The sequence below is a fragment of the Hippocampus guttulatus genome, chromosome 16 (assembly GCF_054856545.1).
Source record: "Hippocampus guttulatus isolate MCC_2025c chromosome 16, RoL_Hgut_1.0, whole genome shotgun sequence".
NCBI lineage: Eukaryota > Metazoa > Chordata > Actinopteri > Syngnathiformes > Syngnathidae > Hippocampus > Hippocampus guttulatus.
Genome location: NC_141276.1, coordinates 14,709,360 through 14,728,460, shown reverse-complemented (window position 1 = coordinate 14,728,460; position 19,101 = coordinate 14,709,360). Strand labels below are relative to the sequence as shown.

The following is a 19,101-nucleotide window of genomic DNA, read 5'->3' as shown; positions in this document are numbered from 1 at the left end:
AGCGAAGATCCTGTGGGACTTCCAGATCCAGACTGACAAGATGGTAATGGCGAACCAACCAGATATCGTGATCATAGATAAAGGGCAGAGGAAAGCCGTTGTAGTGGATTTAGCGGTCCCAAGTGATGGAAACATCAGAAAGAAGGAACACGAGAAACTCGAGAAATACCAAGGGCTCAGAGAGGAGCTGGAGAGAGCCTGGAAGGTAAAGGTGACAGTCGTGCCTGTGGTGGTCGGAGCACTCGGGGCAGTGACCCCCAAACTAGATGAATGGTTGCAACAGATCCCGGGAACAACATCGGACATCTCAGTCCAGAAAAGCGCAGTGCTGGGAACAGCAAGGATACTGCGCAGAACCCTCAAGCTTCCTGGCCTCTGGTAGAGGACCCGAGCTTAATGAGGGACGGACACCACCCGAGGGGGGTGAGACGAGGAATTTTATTCTATCACATCATTTATTATTATTTTTTAATGTCATTGTATGTGAAGTAATCGCTAATTATATTACATAGGGTGCCTCCCCTACAGTAGGCTGGCATGTATTCAAACTATCTTTCTGCTATGAATACCCAAAGCAGAAAAAATTTGCGTACGTAGTTCCTCAACATGATACCAACAGCATGTGTAACAAATGCCATTAACCTCCTTTGTCACTTGAGGGAAAAATAGAAGTTGTTTGGGATGACATTTTGCTTGCACAACTACTGAAGATATTCGTGGCAGGCTTGCGAAGTTTACTCTCTATTACAGGGATGGCCAACCCGTGGCTCGCGAGCTGCCTGCGGCTCTTTGGCTGGTTCAATGCGGCTACCAGGCTCTCACATGACAAGAGTCGAAAACGCCTCGGCAGCGGCGATGCCCTTCAAACAAGGCGCCAACTTCTCAGAACGTACTCCGTCAGCCTATTGATGGCGCGTAGTCCAACATCGACGTGTCTGTTTTCGTTTCAGTGTGAAACTAATTCATAAAGTGCATATTCTAAAAACCAACATGACAGCTCTGTTTGTTTCGGAGCTGCAACATTTGGCCAAAAAGGTTTGCGTGTGTGTGTGTGTGTGTGTGTGTGCGCGCGCGCGCGCACGCGTGTACCTGCACGCACCTGGGCGGGGGGAAGGGCGCGGGGGGGAGTGGGGGGTAGGCGTGGGTCGTTCAACGACATGAGTGTTAAATGTGAATGATTTAAGGAAATGAGGTGTGATGTGGCTCTTTGCAGTAACTCAGTAAAAAAATTGGCTCTTCGTATCTGACTGGTTGGCCACCCCTGCTCTATTACGGGGCACAGTAGTGGGCATGCTTCAAAACACGCGCTTGGAGCTATGGTCGTTGCATTCTATTAATTCACCACTAGATGACACTAAACTCCACACACTGTAGCTGTAATTATTGCATCCATCCATCCATTCACAACACCGCTTATTCTGAACACGGACGCAGGGGTCCTGGAGGCAATCTCAGCTCACTTCGTGCAGACTACACCCTAAACTGGTCGCCAGTCAGTCGCAGGGCATATACAACCATTCACACCCACATCCAAACCATCACTGATTTGGAACCGATCCAACGCTGCCTGCTCATAAGTTAGGCAAGTGTACCACTACACCATCAGAGACTTCAAGTACTGCAGGATTATACTTTCCGCATTTTTTGACATTTGTTTGGATTTGAAACTGCTCTCACCTGTATGCTTAGTCTTGATTTCTTGTTCAACAATACATTTGTTTCAGTCGCTAACCACCAAACAATGTAAAATTCTTAAGCACTTTTTTGGTTTTAGTTTACAGTCCGTAATTTTCTTTTTTTACTGTATGACTGTCGTGATATTTATTTCAATTCTTTCACCTTATTCACCTCGCACTGTTGTTCTGGTGATTGTGATTATAGAGTAGGTTGTGAACCGTAGTTCTAATTATATTCCTTTTTTTTTACAGCGTCCATTATTTGACTTTTATATTTATGTGAGTTTTGATACTTATAACCAAAAACTGATTTAAAAAAAAGCAAAAGCACAACAACTTTCTTTTCATATTTTAGAATGAGTTTTAGCACCATCTACAGGGGTGTAGTGGGCGTGGTACACGGGGGTACGCCGTCCACCCACTTCTCCCAACGCCACATTCAATTTTTATTTCAGTTTTAGCCCTAATGCGAGTTATGCTTAATAACGTTGGCCTGTGATTATTTTGGAGTAGTAAAACATTAAATTTAACGTTAGTTCAACTGGTGTTGTAGCCTATGATTGATGTTCTGTATGTATATATAGAACATCCCAGAATCGCGTACACCCACTTAAAAAAATCCCCATTACACCACTGACCATCTACTGTAACTAGTGACAATCTGTTGGGATGAAAGGTTTGAATTATTTTACAGTGCAGAAATATCTGACAAATAAGAGAAATCTGGGTGTATGGGTTGCACAGTACTCTGTGACTAAATGGCGCACTAAAAATATGGGCCCCTTGGCATTATTTTGCTCGGGCCCCCAAATGACCTGGGGTACTGTAGGGGAGGCACCAGCTTGTATGTGTGTGGGTGTGGGTGTGGGTGGGTGGGGGGTTCTTTTTCCAACTTAAGAGCACTTGAACAGCACACAGGAATCTTATGAGCATCCAATTTCCATATTTAGGTCTGCAGTAGGCGGCCCGGTAGTCCAGTGGTTAGCACGTCGGCTTCACAGTGCAGAGGTACCGGGTTTGATTCCAGCTCCGGCCTCCCTGTGTGGAGTTTGCATGTTCTCCCCGGGCCTGCGTGGGTTTTCTCCGGGTGCTCCGGTTTCCTCCCTCATTCCAAAAATATGCATGGCAGGCTGATTGGACGCGCTAAATTGTCCCTAGGTGTGAGTGTGGGCGTGGATGGTTGTTCGTCTCTGTGTGCCCTGTGATTGGCTGGCAACTGATTCAGGGTGTCCCCCGCCTACTGCCCGAAGACAGCTGGGATAGGCTCCAGCACCCCCCGCGACCCTAGTGAGGATCAAGCGGTTCGGAAAAAAAGGTCTGCAGTAGGATTGCAGTCTTCAAGCCAGGGGCATTGCCGGACCCCTTTTATAAGGGCAAGTGCCTCAGTATTAATGAGCTGTGCGCCAGTATCAGGCACGCACTGTCCAGTACGGCTGGGGTGAAAAGAAAAGAAAAATGTTGTGCAGTTGTTGTTATTTTGCAACCACTCACGCTGTTTCTCTCCATTCATTAATTTTGCGACCTGCTCACCACTGACACTCCTTTCAACTGCCCTCCTCCTCTAATCTCTCCCTTCCATTCCCCCGCTTTTTCTGTGCTGTGCTGAGCTGCGCTGGTAGTTGGGCCCCACCTCCGACAAACACTGTCGTTTTATTCTGTCCAATCTGGTACCAATTTTTGTTTGGGATAGAGAGATCTCCTGGAATTTTCAGGTAAAGGCCAAATGTTACATTGAACACTGAAATGGAGATGTTACTGTAAATGGCGGTTCATTAATCCATACAGATCACTGTGTTTTAATTGGCAAACACATTGTTGTTTCCAAATTCACAGCCTGGGTCCGAAGAAGACAGCATTTTCGGCTACATGACGTCACTTCTGGCGCGACTTGACCGCAAGTGGTGTCCAAATTCAGGTTAAGCCTGTCCAAATTCGCCACTGGGGTCACATAAGGGGGTACCTTTGAAGGTATCGAAGGACCTAGCCTGCGAATTGTCTTTCGAGAATTGGAATTTCTCGTGCGGTTGAGACGCGCCGACGGTGACGTCATGCGGTGAATTTGGACAGTCATCGTTTGTTTGATCTTTCGACTTTAATGACGTCACAACACCCAAACACCGGACCCTGCCACAAACAAATGATAAGGCGTGCGTCCAAACATTTAAATGACGTTTCGTTTATAGGAATATGATTCTCGTTTTGGAAAACAAAATTTGCCAGAACGTCTTGCCTGTGCTGGAGAAATGCAGCTGCATTAAGTGAATGGGTTGACAAAAACACATGCCTTCTACCGCTAGGTAGCCTATGAAAACACACTCCTTCACGTCTGCCCAATCATAATCCTAGCCAATAAGAACATGTTCCACGACAAACCAATCCGAAAAGGCGGGCTTGTGACGTTGGCAGCCAGCTGTTCTTGTTTTGCTTCTTTTCCGCCCTTCTTTTTCTGGAAGGTCCGAAAACCGTCCTCGGATAACATCGGGACTGAAACAGAATTTCAGCATTTTTCCAACGGAGAAAACTTTCCACTTCGTTTCGGAACTTACACGCACAATTCCTGGTTCACTTTTCTGCCACATTGGAGTCGTCTTCCGCCAACATCGAGCGAAGAGGTGCTGCCGATCCCAGGCCTCCAATCCACGGCGGAGGGAGGGAAGGAGGTCGCTGGGAATCGGGATGGAGTCAGCAGTGGGTGCCAGCGGGCCTGGTGGACCGGACGGACCGGCCGTCCCTTTTGGATGCGCCTCGTTCAACCAAGACGCCACGTAAGGAAGCAGACACGAATGGGTGACTTTGTTTTAGGGCTTCCGTCTTAAAATTCATCCTACACGTAGTCTGATGCTTAGACAGTATAGGCGCTTCAGAAACACCGAAATTCCAGCTGATTAGTGTTTTTCCCCCCCACGGTACACATGTCATTGCATTTCTGTTTTTACACCATACCTGCTGCAGCGGGCCATCCTCTATAAAAACACCTGCATGATGCTGGTACAACATTCAAGCCTGTGAAAATGACTGATGTCACATATTCGCCTACCGTATATCGTTATGTTTGCTTGTGAATTAAGCAAAACCTATATTACAACGAGAAGGGTTCTCGATACATACAGTACATGCATTTATGATGTGATTCTGCACTTTAAAAGGGCCTGTGCTTCCTCGGGTATGCTATCTTTAAAGATGAAAGCTACATTTCACTAAGAGGATTTCAGTAATTACCCATTAATCCGTAATCATTTGTGTGTGAAATATAATCACACACAAACTGCAGGTCTAATTTCCTTGCTCGGTGATGGCAGGCTACCAAAAATGCTTGGGTGTAACATGTGCATATATAACTCGTAATGGGCGGATACAACTGGAGACATTAAATTGTGTAAATGCTTTTACTCATCACATATTAAACATGATGACATAATGTCCTTGTTCCCCCAGAAGTGCTGAGTAGGGGTGGGAAACTCATACCTTCTCACATCTGTCCTTTGTAAAAAAAAAAAATACATTTTACATGTCACCTCTATGTCTTGAACAAATTTAATGCTATTGTGAGTCCAAACAAAACACAGGTGGCAGAGGCAGGGCTACATGTTCAGAAGAGCTGGGATCAGTTTAGCTACATTTTCCAAAAGTGATTTTGAGTTCATTCTGTAAGGTCCAAAGCTGGTGGGGCACTGACATCTGACATTTTAGTCAGACGTACACATTTGTGAGCCAAACAGAGTGGTATATATACCATTAAATTAGGACCACATTATACCGTTGTAAATGGGTATCTTTAATCTTTGATGTCTGTCTAAGTAATTAGATCCTGTTTGAGAGTGGTATAGTTCCAGTTTTTAAACATCTTTAAGGTAAGATATACTGTCGTATGGTCCATGTTTGGCTTTAATTTGGAGCAAATTTTTCAAAAGCGAGGCAGCCCGGTAGTCCAGTGGTTAGCACGTTGACTTCACAGTGCGGAGGTACCGGGTTCAATTACGGCTCCGGCCTCCCTGTGTGGAGTTTGCATGTTCTCCCCGGGCCTCCGTGGATTAAATCTGGGTACTCCGGTTTCCTCCCACATTCCAAAGACATGCATGGTAGGCTGATTGAACACTCTAAATTGTCCCTAGGTGTGAGTGTGGGCGTGGGTGGTTGTTCGGCTCTGTGTGCCCTGCAATTGGCCGGCAACTGATTCAGGGTGTCCCCCGCCTACTGCTCGAAGACAGCTGGGATAGGCTCCGGCACCCCCCGTGACCCTAGTGAAGATTAAGCGGTTCGGAAAATGAATGAATGAATGAATGAATTTTCAAAAGCACTGACTGCGGTTGCCGCTTAATTTTCCTCACAACCACGCTAACATACCTGGATTTGTTTTACTCTTGTTGTCAATTTTCATCCCTTTTTTGGAATGATCAAGGAAAAAAGCACTTTTTACAATCAAGAAATAAAGCAATTTTGACATGATAATCATTAATGACTCCCCTATGAGTGTGTTTTTCCTCTTCAACCCCAGAGCATTCGGCAACAGCTATAAGCTCCACTGGTGCCTCTTGCATGAAAAAAAAGCAGTGAGCTCAACGACTTGAGTCATTGAAAAATACGAGTACTATTTCCAAGCTGTTTGTCTGGTCAAGCCTACTCATATCCAGTCCATCTGGTCATAGACAAAAACAGCAACCTGTTTTTAAAGAGCAGTCCTTTAAATCGGAAGATTGCATCATGCCCTGTGGCAGCACAGTGGTGAGTGGTTAGCAATGCTGCCTCACAGCATATAGATGTGTCCAAATGCCTTCATGGGTTCCCAAAACACGACTGTTAGGTTCGTTGAAGACACCAAATTGTCCTTTATTAGGTGTGAATGGTTGTCTGTAGGCAGTTAACAGACTATACAATGGGAGGATGGATGTTTTTATCTGACACTTGATGTATACAGTAGTCAAATTAAAAACACCACACTGCCCCTACTTTCCGCCTTCTATTTTCTGCATTTCTGCAGAAGACTTGATGTGAACGGGATGAGGCAGGACAGGAATGTACTGTACATATCTTGCACTCTTCAAGAGTGAAGCCATTAAGCAAATGCATAAAAGGAACTGATGTCAGTCAAATACAGTCATGTTTATGTTTGCTAAATCCACAGATGTTATGCAAACATGAATATTAGCAGGGTAGGTAACACAATGCTGGCCAATAAGGTGGATAGGCAGAACATTGATGGGCGCTGAAGGCAGTGTTGTATTGACAGTCTACAGTGTGTTAGCTAAAAGTCTAGACAGCTTACACTGGTGTGATATTAAAAAAAAAAGTGTAAAATATCCGGACAAAGTCCATAAAGAATGAGGATTCCAAAAGCATACACACAGATAAGAGGTTTTGGTCACAAAAATATTAACTAAAACGCAAAACCAACAAAGTACAACGAAGGACGCTGGTAACAAAGAACCGGGAAAAGGCGAGAACAAACCAAAAGCACTTGCAAAAGGCAAGGACCGAGATCAACGTAAATTGCTTGTCAATTTAAAGGACAAGAAATTACAATATACGAAGAACATTACAAGAACGAAAATATTATGGTTATTTCATAATATTTTCGGGGCTATGGGGCAAAACTGTCAAGAATGTCTCGAAAATTAGGCTCTTGGAAACAGAGTCGTGAACAAGGCTAATAATCCAATAGTCAGTTGTGACAATCAGCTTCGAGACAGGTGCGACTTGTGAGGGAACATCGACTCTCCAGCTGGTGACTGTAACAAAATACACAACAAAACAGGATCAATATAAATTGTAAATAATTTCACAACCTCTTCTATCATTTCTGTGTTCTGTAACCTGTATAGTTCAATTTAAAACATGTTATGGACAGGGGACGTAAAGGTAAGCAACTGAGATACTGTGGTTGCAAAAGTGTGCACACCCTCTTATAATTGAGGATGCGGCAATGTTCAAAATAAACAACTCACATTCAAATTTGTTCAGTCAGCACATACCTGCCACCATTTAAAGTGCCTCTGATTTGTTTCATTTCATTTTATTTTTTTTGCTTTGGAGCAGAAGCCTTTAAGGTGTTGTGCTAACACTGACTGTTATTTTGAAACGTTGATAATTCCCGCCACTTTGTCTAAGGAACCGGGCCATGCTGAAGAAAAACAGTCCGAAAGCATGATCAATGCCATTGCTATTCTTCATCGTGGGTATCGTGTTATTTTGGTGATGATCAATGATGTGTTTGGGGCAAACATGGATTTTGGAACTACAGTAATCCCTCGTTTATCGCGGTTAATGCGGACCAAAACCACCCGCGATAAACGAAAATACGCAAAGTAGCGACCAATAAACATATACAGGTTAAAAAAATAAAATAAAATAAAATGTTTTAAAATAAAAAAAAATTAAAATAAAATAAAGTCCACAAACGGTCCGCGAGAAGCTGCAAAACAACAGCGAGTCACATAGACAACATATACAGTACTGTACTCCATGTATATGATTTTTTATTATTTTTTATGAATAGGTTTGAAAAAATCCGCGATGCACTGAAGCCGCGATAAACGAACCGCGAAATAGCCAGGGATCCCTGTATGCCTAAAATTTTCAACACAAATTTCTCAAATACGTCGGAAAATGTGCTGTGTTGCAGTTAAACCAAGGCTGAACTTTTTTACCATAAATCTGTTCCCCCTGTTCTAGAAGAGATCCACATCGTCAGTATGTGTGAATTCCAGGACTGACATTTAATCATGGGGCAGTTCTACCAAGGAGTCATTACTTCACAATGAGCTTAATGATTAGTAATGGCAAGTGTTATTTAAATTCCCGCCCAACCTAGAAAACAAGCAAGTTAGTCAATAAACAGTGCCTTGTGTGTCATCGTATCATGTCACATACTTCTAGACTTCTCCCATCGCACTTTATTTTAAGCCACACAAATTCCCCTCATGTCAGGTCACATATTGGCTACAATTACAGGATTATCTCATCATGTCACATTAGATCAGTGATGCGCGTGCGGTGAGGTTCATGACTGTTGAGGCACTACCCTTCTATAGTCGGATATAAAAATATGAGCCCAAAATGTAAGATTAGTCTACATTTTAGTTTTGACTTTCACTGAAACATACATTTCAAATAAAGTTTTCAGTTTTTAATAATGTTTCAATCAATTCCATAATGTTTAACAATGTGATAGGAAGAAAAGCAAACATAACAAAAAATCAAAACAAGTTCATTTTTGTTAATTTTTTTCAAATCTCGCTTTTAAAAAAATGCATTTGGTCTTCCCTTTATATTTAACCCTTTCAGGGACAGCGCTTACTACAGTGGGCAGCTTATCATGTTATCAGGTTACAGGGTACATGAAAGGGTTAATATCATATGGAAGGGGCAATTATAACATTGCCTAGGTGCCTGCTATCATAACTGCATGTCTGATGTTTTTAACAAACCAATCCGTGTCAAACTCGGTAAAGAATTTGACAAGTTGTGCTGAATTTATGTTATACATACATACAGCACATTTGACAATAAAGTTGTACTTGACATGACTTGACTTATCAGAGCCAAACAGCTAACCTCAATTCAAGTGAATGGAAGATCTCGTTAGGGACGCCCAGTTAAAGATGACGGCTTGGTCTGCTCATTCACAAAAATCCGAGGTGTCCTCACGTGGTTGTTGTCTATGGGTTCCTCTACATCATGCGCCAATAGAGAGCAGCACTGCCACGCCACATGCTAGCAGTGGCACAGTACTTTCTGGGCTGCAGTGTGCATTTGGAGTCGCTTTTTTGGACTAACAAAGAGTGACTAAATATGTCACAAACATTCATAAAAAATATTTACAGAATGTCAGCATGTGATTCATGTTTGAGAAAATAGCAACGTCTCTGGTGTGAGTGCACAGTTGGGATAGATAGGCTTTAGCGTGCCCGCGACCCTCGTGAGGATAAAATGGTTCAGATAATGGATCGATGGATGGATAATATATTGAGAAAGATTTGATTCTGTGCACTAATTGTTGTGTGTGCGTGTGTGTGTGCGTGCGTGTGTGTGTGTGTGTGTGTGTGTGTGTGTGTGTGTGTGTGTGTGTGTGTGTGTGTGTGAGCCCTTCCGTGCATGTGTGTGTTTTGCAGGTCATTGGCGTTGGGAACAAAGACTGGGTACAAGCTGTTTTCTTTGACCACAGTGGATAAACTGGACTGCATTCATGAGAGTGGTGAGTATGGGTCTTAAACCTCCGACCCAGGTGAACGGCATGATAGTGAGGGTTCACTGCATTCACCGTCCTATACGAAAAGTAAATTGCTAGTAAAGTTAGATTGCCGTGCACGTAGCCTAGTACACATTCAGACTTAGATACATATTTATTGTGTTAAGCAACTCCTTGGCATGATCGATTGAAGTGGATATATTTGTACTGGCCTAGTCCAAGAAATGTCTAACTACGTGGCCCAACAACTTGAAGCCCTAAGACCTCCACCCTTTATTTATGTATTTGTGTGTCTTGGATGGAAGGGTTGTGCTGTGCGCCAGCGCTGCTTGACATATAATTGCTATTTTTTTTTCCCCAAGTACCAGTATTTGGAAATGTTCGTATTGTCATTTTCGAAGGCGAAAATGCATAGTACTATATTGGTAGTAGTACCTGGCGCAACATTACTTACATTATTACACCTTATTATTTGTACTTACATTACAAATAATAAGGTGCAGCCAGACTTAGCTTCTGCAGAGGGTAAAATGGAAGAATTTTCTATAGCAGGGGTAGGGAACTCCGGTTCCTTGAGAGCCATATCCTGACTGTTTTCGATCCCTCCCGACTCCAACTCACCTGATTCAATTGTTAATGATCATTTTAGACCTCTACACAACTTGCTGATGAGCTGATCATTCGAATCAGGTGTGTTGAAGTCAAGCAGGATCTAAAACATGGCTTTTGAGGAATCGCAGTTCCCTACCCATGGTCTATAGTAGGGGTCCCCAACCTTTTTTGCCCCACGGACCGGTTTATCCATCCATCCATTTTCCGAACCGCTTGATCCTCACTAGGGTCGCGGGGGGTGCTGGAGCCTATCCCAGCCGTCTCCGGGCAGTAGGCGGGGGACACCCTGAATCAGTTGCCAGCCAATCGCAGGGCACACAGAGACGAACAACCATCCACGCCCACACTCACACCTAGGGACAATTTAGAGCGTCCAATCAGCCTGCCATGCATGTTTTTGGAATGTGGGAGGAAACCGGAGTACCCGGAGAAAACCCACGCAGGCCCGGGGAGAACATGCAAACTCCACACAGGGAGGCCGGAGGACCGGTTTATGTCAGACAATATTTTCAGGGACCGGCATTTAAAATGTGGCGGATTAATACAACAAAATAATATGGTATGAGCTGCATGAAAACTGTGGTGTTTCCGAAATATAATAATAAACACAAGGAGCGTCTAATCTGGCCGCAACACTGATTGCTATGGTAATGTTTAATGCCTTCAAAATACGATACAACGCAAATTCAAAGTGCATGAAAATGGTGACTCACCACAGCCCCGAGCTTGATTTTCTGCAATTAGACGGTCCCATCTCGGGGTAATAGGAGACAATGACACCTCAAGTGTGTGGTTTATGTCCAGTCTACTTCGTAATTTTGTTTTAGTCGCCGTTGCTGCAGAAAACCCCCGCCTCACACAGGTACCATGTCGGAAATAGCAACAGTGCTATTGTGGCGATCTCAGAGTATTCAGCCATAACTTTAATCCAGTTGTCTCGAACGTACTTTTAAGGCCGCCGTCATTTGCAATATCCAGCAGTTTTTTTAACTCATTTTGCGTTTTGTTTTTAGCATAATCGGTCACGTGACGGAGAAGCGTGGCTTGACGTGAGTCAAGCGTGACACAGACGGATGTAACGGAGAATCCGGTCATTTTTCAAAATAAAACATTGTTCGTATTCCGAAATAAATAAAACGGAATTAAGGCAAGTTCTTTCTGTGCGGCCTGGTACCAAATGCCCTATGGACCGGTACCAGTCCGCATACCGGCGGTTGGGGACCCCTGGTCTATAGTAACAGATAAGCAGTTACGTTTTTTTTTTTGTTTTGATTTGGGGGGTTTTTGGTGTAGATTTTGTCTGTTGAGTTTTAGGAAGTTTGCACTAACCAGTACAGAAGTTCAGTAAGGTAAGAGAGGGGAAAAGAAGAGATGTGCTTGTTGGAGAAGTAGAAATAGCTGTCACCCAAAGCACACTGAAAGTGGATGTTGTATTTGTGGAAAATATTACTGATCAAAACAAGAGATATGATGAACAGGAAGGATCCAGAACAGAGCCCAGGGGCACACCTGTGCTGACTGGGATTGACTGGAAGGAGAATAATTGAAGTTGAATGAACAGAAGTGAGATTTAATAGTCAAGTTTTAACAGTTAATATGTAATGACCTGCGATTAGCTGGTGACCAGTTCAGGATGTACCCCGCCTACTGCCTGAAGACAACTGGCTTAGGCTCCAGCACGCCCGCGACCCTCATGAGGATAAGAAGCGGTTCAGATAATGGATGGATGCATATGGAATGACAACATACAGTAGTAACGAGTCCTGATGTGATATCCACAAATCACCATACTATTCATTTATTACCCAAACCGCTTGTCTTCACAAGGGGCTATATCTCACATTGGGATATGTGCTCACTGGGCACTTCTTTATAATTACTGTATGTAGAGCATATGTAAAACAAATTAGAGCTATTCATCAAATCTTTGGATCTCATTGGCTTGTGTTGTTGTAGGGTAAGCACTACTTTATTAATCGTCCTCATTGCTGCCCATATGTCTGCTTCTTGTTGTCCCAGCAGAGGCTTCCGATGTCTACATCGTGGAGCGTCTCTTCTCTAGCAGTCTGGTCGTTGTTGTAAGCACCACCTCGCCGCAACGCATGAATATCTACCACTTCAAGAAAGGCACAGAGATTTGTAACTACAGCTACCCCAACAACATACTGGCTGTCAAGCTCAACAGACATGTAAGATGGGGGTGGTGTCAAAACGTTTTACCACTAATGAATCACCACACCTTGTCAGCTTTCTCTTGCTGTGAACTGGTTCAATGCCATGATCTAGCGTTGTTGTTCTCTTCCCATTCCACTCCTTAGATTGAAGAAGTCGCAATTCAAATACAATGGTACCTCTACATACGAACGTCTCTTCATACGAAATTTTCAATTTACGAAACGCGTCAACAGAAAAATATTGCCTCTTGTTCCGAAAGAAATTTCAAGATACGCAAGGTAAAAATACAGTGTGGGCTGCGACTCGCAACTCCGAGTTTCCTGAACGTAACATTTGTAGCTGCTCTGCCGTTGGCTATTACTAAGTGTCATCCTCGCATCCCATTGGATGCTAAGAGGGACTTCTACCACATCTGCCCATGTGTGTAGATAGTTAGATATGTGTCTATGCAGCGTCCTCGTCATTCGCCCCTCGGGCCATGAGGCGTTCCGATAGTTTTACGTAAATGTGAATCACCCAGAAAAAGTGTTCACCAGTCCGGCAATCGCTCACTATGCTGATGTTTGCCTTTGACATTTTCGAAGGATTGTTAAAAGCCGACAAAAGCAAATGTCCTTGGATCAGTTCTTTACAAAACACCAGGCAAAAACCACTTCTGAGAGAGAACATGGGACTAAAGATGGCAAAAAACAATGAGGATGCAGTTAAAAGTTAAATGGCCTTCATTTTTAATTCTTTATTCTTTGTTTTTTACATTGTGCACAACTCTCATTCATTTGTGCAATAATCTAATTGTGACATGTATTGTTACATATTTTGATGCATTTTTATGTTTCAGAAAACATTTATGTATGAAAACGCATCTCTACTGACAAAATTAATTTCTTCCAGAGCCGTTTAATTTCGTAAATAGAGGTACCACTGTACACAGACAGCAAGTGGCATGTTTCGTTGTGAAAGCGTGCTTCTAGGAAAATGTATATATGCTAATGTTTTGAGTTGTTTTGTCTAGTTTTGAATTTGAAAATTTCCCTACTTCTTAATTTATTGTATTATAATTGTTTGAACCATTCAAGGAAACATTGGCTTTTCCGTTTGTATGAAATGCTCTGTTACTGTTTAAAATATTCAAAAATGAAAATTGATTGGTGATTGATATTTTGTAATCGAGAGGAGTTTTTACTTACCGGTAATTCTTACTCAACTAGGCGGTAGCACTATAGAAGATGGCTGGATGGATTGTGATTAACCAGATTAAATGACATTTAAAAAAACATGCATGTTCCTTTTTTTTTTTTAATTAACTCCAGTGAAATTGACTCCAGTGGAGTCATGTGCATGTTATCATAAGGTGTGTAAAACAGGGTGACATCAAAGCTGGCTGTCTCACAACGAGAAGGTTACTGGTTTGATGCCCAATTGCTCCTTGAATGTGGGAACAGAGAAGTACCAAAATTGCATTCGCTAATGCTTCTTGGTGTGAATGAGCTAAACAGGCTGCTTTACTCAGCATCAGCATTAAAGCAAACCAACCATCTAAAATCAGATGTTCCATCATTCGAGTAGCTCAGATTACTCAGATAGCAATATTGTGTCATCCCATTTATGTAAATGTTGTCCAAAAAGAGGTTTTATCTTGTATGTTGCTAATACACAATGTCTTTATCGGGTCCAGTTTTGTGGGAAGGGGTAATGGAGGTCCGGAATACACAGAAACCACCGCTTATGTAGTATAACCATGGAGAATGTCATTGTTTTTATTTTGCAGAGGCTTGTTGTGTGCCTTGAAGAATCCATTTATATCCACAACATCAAAGACATGAAGCTGCTCAAGACTCTGCTCAACATTCCGTCCAACCCTTCAGGTAAGACTTATAGGCACGTACGTGGTGTAAACGCTGACTGTTTCAGCACTATAACCACCACTGAAACTTAGGGACAAAACATACTATCCCTGAACATCCATCAGTTGCATTCATAGTAGGGTCCGATATGTATATTTTTTAAGCCGATGCAGATTTTAGGCGGGAAAAAGTATAGATTACTGACGAATCGGCTCATTAATTAAAAAAAAAAAGATGCATCTATCCATTCAACCATCCATTTTCTGAACTGCTTTATCCTCACAATGGTCGCGGGCGCGCTGGAGCCTATCCCAGCTGTCTTCAGGCAGAAGGTGGGGGACACCCTGAACTGGTTGCCGGCCAATAGCAGAGACGAACAACCATGCATGCTCACACTCACACCTAGGGACAATTTAGAGTGTTCCATTAACCTGCCACGCATGTTTTTGGAATGTGGAAGGAAACCGGAGTACCCGGAGAAAACCCACACAGGCACGGGTAGAACATGCAAACTCCACACAGGAAGGCCGGAGCTGGAATTGAACCCTGGACCTCTACTCACTAACCACTTGAACACCAGGCCGCCTTATATATAATGCATAAAATAAAAATTTCACCCTCAATACATTTCAGTGGGCGTCAATCACATGCAGATTTTTGATATTTGCGGGCTGGCCTGGTCCCTATTCCCATGAATACAGGGGGTCAACTTTAAATATACCGTAAATTCCGGATTACAAGCCGCTACTTTTTTTCCACACTTTCAACACTGCGGCGTGTAATATGAAGCGGCTTTTTAATTTTTTTTTTCCATCGCGGGAAAAACATGGACCAATAAAATGAATGAGTCTTTCACTGAGGTCCAATGAGATTGTATGACTAATCACAACTTCCGCTCTTTTTGCTGTAGCGGGGGAAAAATGTGTTACCCGGCAACAGTCGACCAATAAAATGAATGAGTAGTACACAGGGGTCCAATGAAATTGTATGATTACCGGTAATCACGACTTCCTTATTTCAATCTTTCTTCTAACCCTGATCAACATGGAGAATACCAGACGAAAAGCATATGATGCAGCTTTTAAACTAAAAGTGATCACTCTGGCAGTTAAAGAAGGAAATCAAGCTGCTGCCCGTAATCTTGGCATAGACGAGTCAATGGTGCGAAGGTGGAGGCTCCGGCAAGAACTGAGCCAGTGTAAAAAGACAACCAAAGCTTTTAAAGGTTTTAAAGGTGGGCCGTCGTGGTGTTATAGATTCATGAAATGGAAGCCTGTCTATGAGGGCACGCACGACGTTATGTCAGCAGCTCCCTCCCAATTACGAGGACAAACTTGCTTCGTTCCGCACATTCACACAAACAAAGATAGCGGAGAGTTCCATCAGCCCAGATGAAATCATAAATATGGACGAAGACCCTCTGACATTTGATTTGCCCCTCACTCGGACTGTAAATAAAAAAGGTGACTCCTCCGTCATAATGAAAACAAGCGGCCACGAGAGAACACATTTGACCTGTGTTTTGTGCCGCGCAGCATCAGGCCTAAAGCTGCCACCGATGATCATTTTTAAGCGGCTGACTATAGAAATAATTTCATATATCTTTTCCCATTTATATGATTTGCATTATTCTATTTAAAGCCTAGTGGGCTGCAGTATTTCTCCTCGTAATTACGCAAATGCACATCAAGATCTCTCTTTGTCTGGCCTCTTATTATGTGTTTCAGCGTAATTTCGTTGTGCAAATGCATTTATCATGCTCATAAAAATATGGAGATTATTTTCACCTGAAGAAATTTTGCGGGTTTTTTTCTGTGGGGGTTCAGCAGGGGACCGCACCTGGAGGCGCTCCACGGCGGCAGGGACGCAGAAGCAAACCCCTGCCCACTCATTGGCCAGCGGTTTATCTTAGGGTGCGGCGCATACAGTATAATTACAAAATTGATTTTTCTTCATAAATCTGAACATGCGGCTCTTAATCAGGTGCGGTCTGTAGCCCGGAATTTACAGTACTGTTTAAAAAAAAAACACTATTCTTTTCGGTTCCCAGAATGCATTGTGTGGTGTCATGCATTTAATTAATGAAGTTATAATAATAATAATAATAATAATAATAGATTTTATTTATAAGCGCCTTTCAAGACATAAGGACATTAATCCTTTCAAATATGCGTTTGTGTTACCGCTAGTTGAATGTGTACTAGTTATGTAACACAGTTATGTTGGATTTATGTTGGACTATGTTTTTGTTGTATTTATTTATTTATTCATTTTAAACAAACCCATTACTTAAGGTTGTGTGTAAAATAGTGACATCCAGGTTAATTCCTTGCACAACTTGCATAGTTCACCCAAGCATTGCTTGGACAAATTAAGATCGGTTTTGTTTTGATTGACAAGTCCATAGAATACCTTTAGCAGCAAATTTCATTCTATATATTTGAAGCAAAGTCGCTAATGGTGTAGTGGTACCCTCGTCTGACTTGTGGGATCGGTTCCCGCTCACTGACGGTGTGCATGTGTGTGTGAAAGGTTGTTTGTCTCTGTACGTGCCCTGCGACTGACTGGTGACCAGTTCAGGGTGTTGCTTCCCTCGTGTCCAAAATAAAGTGAGATAGGCTCCAGCCAGCGACCCTGTTCAGGATAAGCGGCGTTGAAAATGGAAGATAGGCTGCAGCCGGCGACCCTGTTCAGGATAAGCGGTGTTGAAAATGGATGGATTATTTCAAGGAAGGCTTCCTTAATTTTACATTTGTGGCCCGATTGGTAATAATGAATTAGTTTTGCTTGGAAAAACAGATAAGAATTGAAAAATACACCTCTATATTGATGTATTTCACTTTTCTGACAAAATTTTCAACAAACGGGTACATCAATGATGGGTCCACTGAGACATAACCTGTGTAATTTATTGCTGGACAATCTGCACACATTGAGGAAGGAAGGGGACTCAAACAAAAACAATGCCCGAAACAGCAAACACTGTGCTTTTAATCTGTTGGGTCCTAATTCAAAAGTTTACCTGTCACCATTTTGTTGCACAAAAAAAATGTATTAGGTGCTTTGGATCATCAGAAACAAAGACTGCCACATGTCGAAAAAGTTTTTAAAAAATAGTTTCAAGTGATATTACATGGGTTACTTCAGAGCTATTTTTCCAAGAAGAAAAATTGGCGTTTTGGCGCATTGTTAAAATGATAGTTATATTTTTTTGGATGGTGGAGACTTGCATAACTCAAATAAAGTAAGCCCCCCCATCCAGCGTGCATTTTGGATTCGCTGTTTTGCTATTTCGCAAATTGTCTTTAATAACAAATTTGTTAGCCAATATTGTTGCTTGTCTGCTACTCAGGATAATAAGTGCCCAACTTGCGATGGCCATTGGAGACACCCAGGGAGCTCAAATTGTTAATGACATATGGATAACTTTGGATAACACATGACAACAAGAAGTTGCAGCGCTTACACCTGGTACTGGCTTGGCATATACATGTCAGTGTTTCCGTGTGAACAGTTATTGTTTTGACACTGTTGTTCTCTGTGTAAAATGCAAAAACACAAAAGCTCTTTTCTTCTAGCTTCTTATGTACACTTTTGCACTAAAATCCCTTCTTTTCAGGCCTCTGTGCTCTATCTACCAATCATTCCAACTCCTACCTGGCATACCCCGGCAGCGCTACGATGGGAGAAATATTAGTTTATGATGCCAAAAATATGGTAAGAAAAAAATCTGAAGACAGAAAACAAATATACCACCTTGTGAAAGTTATTTTATTATTTTTTATTAAATACTGTGTGAGACAACAACGTCTAGAGGGGTGTGACCAAATAGGATGAATACAAACCTTATCTCAGGGGTGCCCAACTTTTTTTGACCAAAGATCTACTTTTCCAGCAGCCAACCTCCCGCGGCCGACCCGTGACTGCACGTGCACACATACACATGTACACACACATGCCATTATGAGCAACAGCCATAACGACGGACGCTATCATCAACAAAACTGAAAAATAAAGTGGATACAAGACGAGACTGAGTTTTTACTAAGGAAATCACTGCCTACCTCAGTGGGAGACCTGACACATGGAGGCAGAGACACTTTTGTAGCATTTTAGTGCAGAATCATCACTATAGTAGCTCGCATGTACCCTTTTAAAATGCTGCTTCTGGAAGTCCAGATTCCCTTTCTTTGACAATGCCTTCGGTGCATTGCAGAACAAACAAAGTTTGAATGATAATAAACAAAAAATTGATATTTTTCAACGGCTCTGGTCGCAAGCTGTAATTCCAGACTGTATTGCACCGAACTCAACTCAACTATATTTATAGACTTGAAAACAACCAGAATGGGATGTACAAGGACGACTGGGAGCGAACACCATAACTTCAGTTGTCTTTTTACTGAAATTTAAAAAATTCAGTGCCTTCCAGGTCTTGATTTCCTCCATCCAGATAAAAATGTGGCCACAATAAGAAAGTGTGATTTTTGCTTTGCGCGACATACATTGGACAGCCATCTGAATAGCAGTGGAAGGAAATGCCATGCTTCTTTAAGATGGAACCCAAAGGTGACAGATACAATGAAAACAGTAGACACCCCAGAATTGA

The 19,101-nt window shown here is 42.4% G+C and overlaps 1 protein-coding gene across 9 annotated transcripts in view; it reads left to right on the top strand.

The window, feature by feature from the left end:
• Positions 1–4,082: 4,082 nt before the first annotated feature.
• Positions 4,083–19,101, top strand: part of wipi1 (WD repeat domain, phosphoinositide interacting 1) — a 33,192-nt gene continuing 18,173 nt past the window's right edge. For 7 of the 9 annotated variants that reach the window (XM_086132728.1, XM_086132721.1, XM_086132726.1 and 4 more), the window contains exons 1-5: positions 4,084–4,441; positions 9,785–9,867; positions 12,493–12,662; positions 14,417–14,513; positions 18,112–18,209. In XM_086132728.1, coding sequence (XP_085988854.1) covers positions 4,353–4,441; positions 9,785–9,867; positions 12,493–12,662; positions 14,417–14,513; positions 18,112–18,209 — 537 coding nt within the window. In that variant the 5' untranslated portion in view covers positions 4,084–4,352. Of the gene's footprint in view, positions 4,442–9,784; positions 9,868–12,492; positions 12,663–14,416; positions 14,514–18,111; positions 18,210–19,101 lie in introns of all 9 variants that reach the window. The other 2 variants (XM_086132719.1, XM_086132720.1) reach the window with 2 other exon arrangements.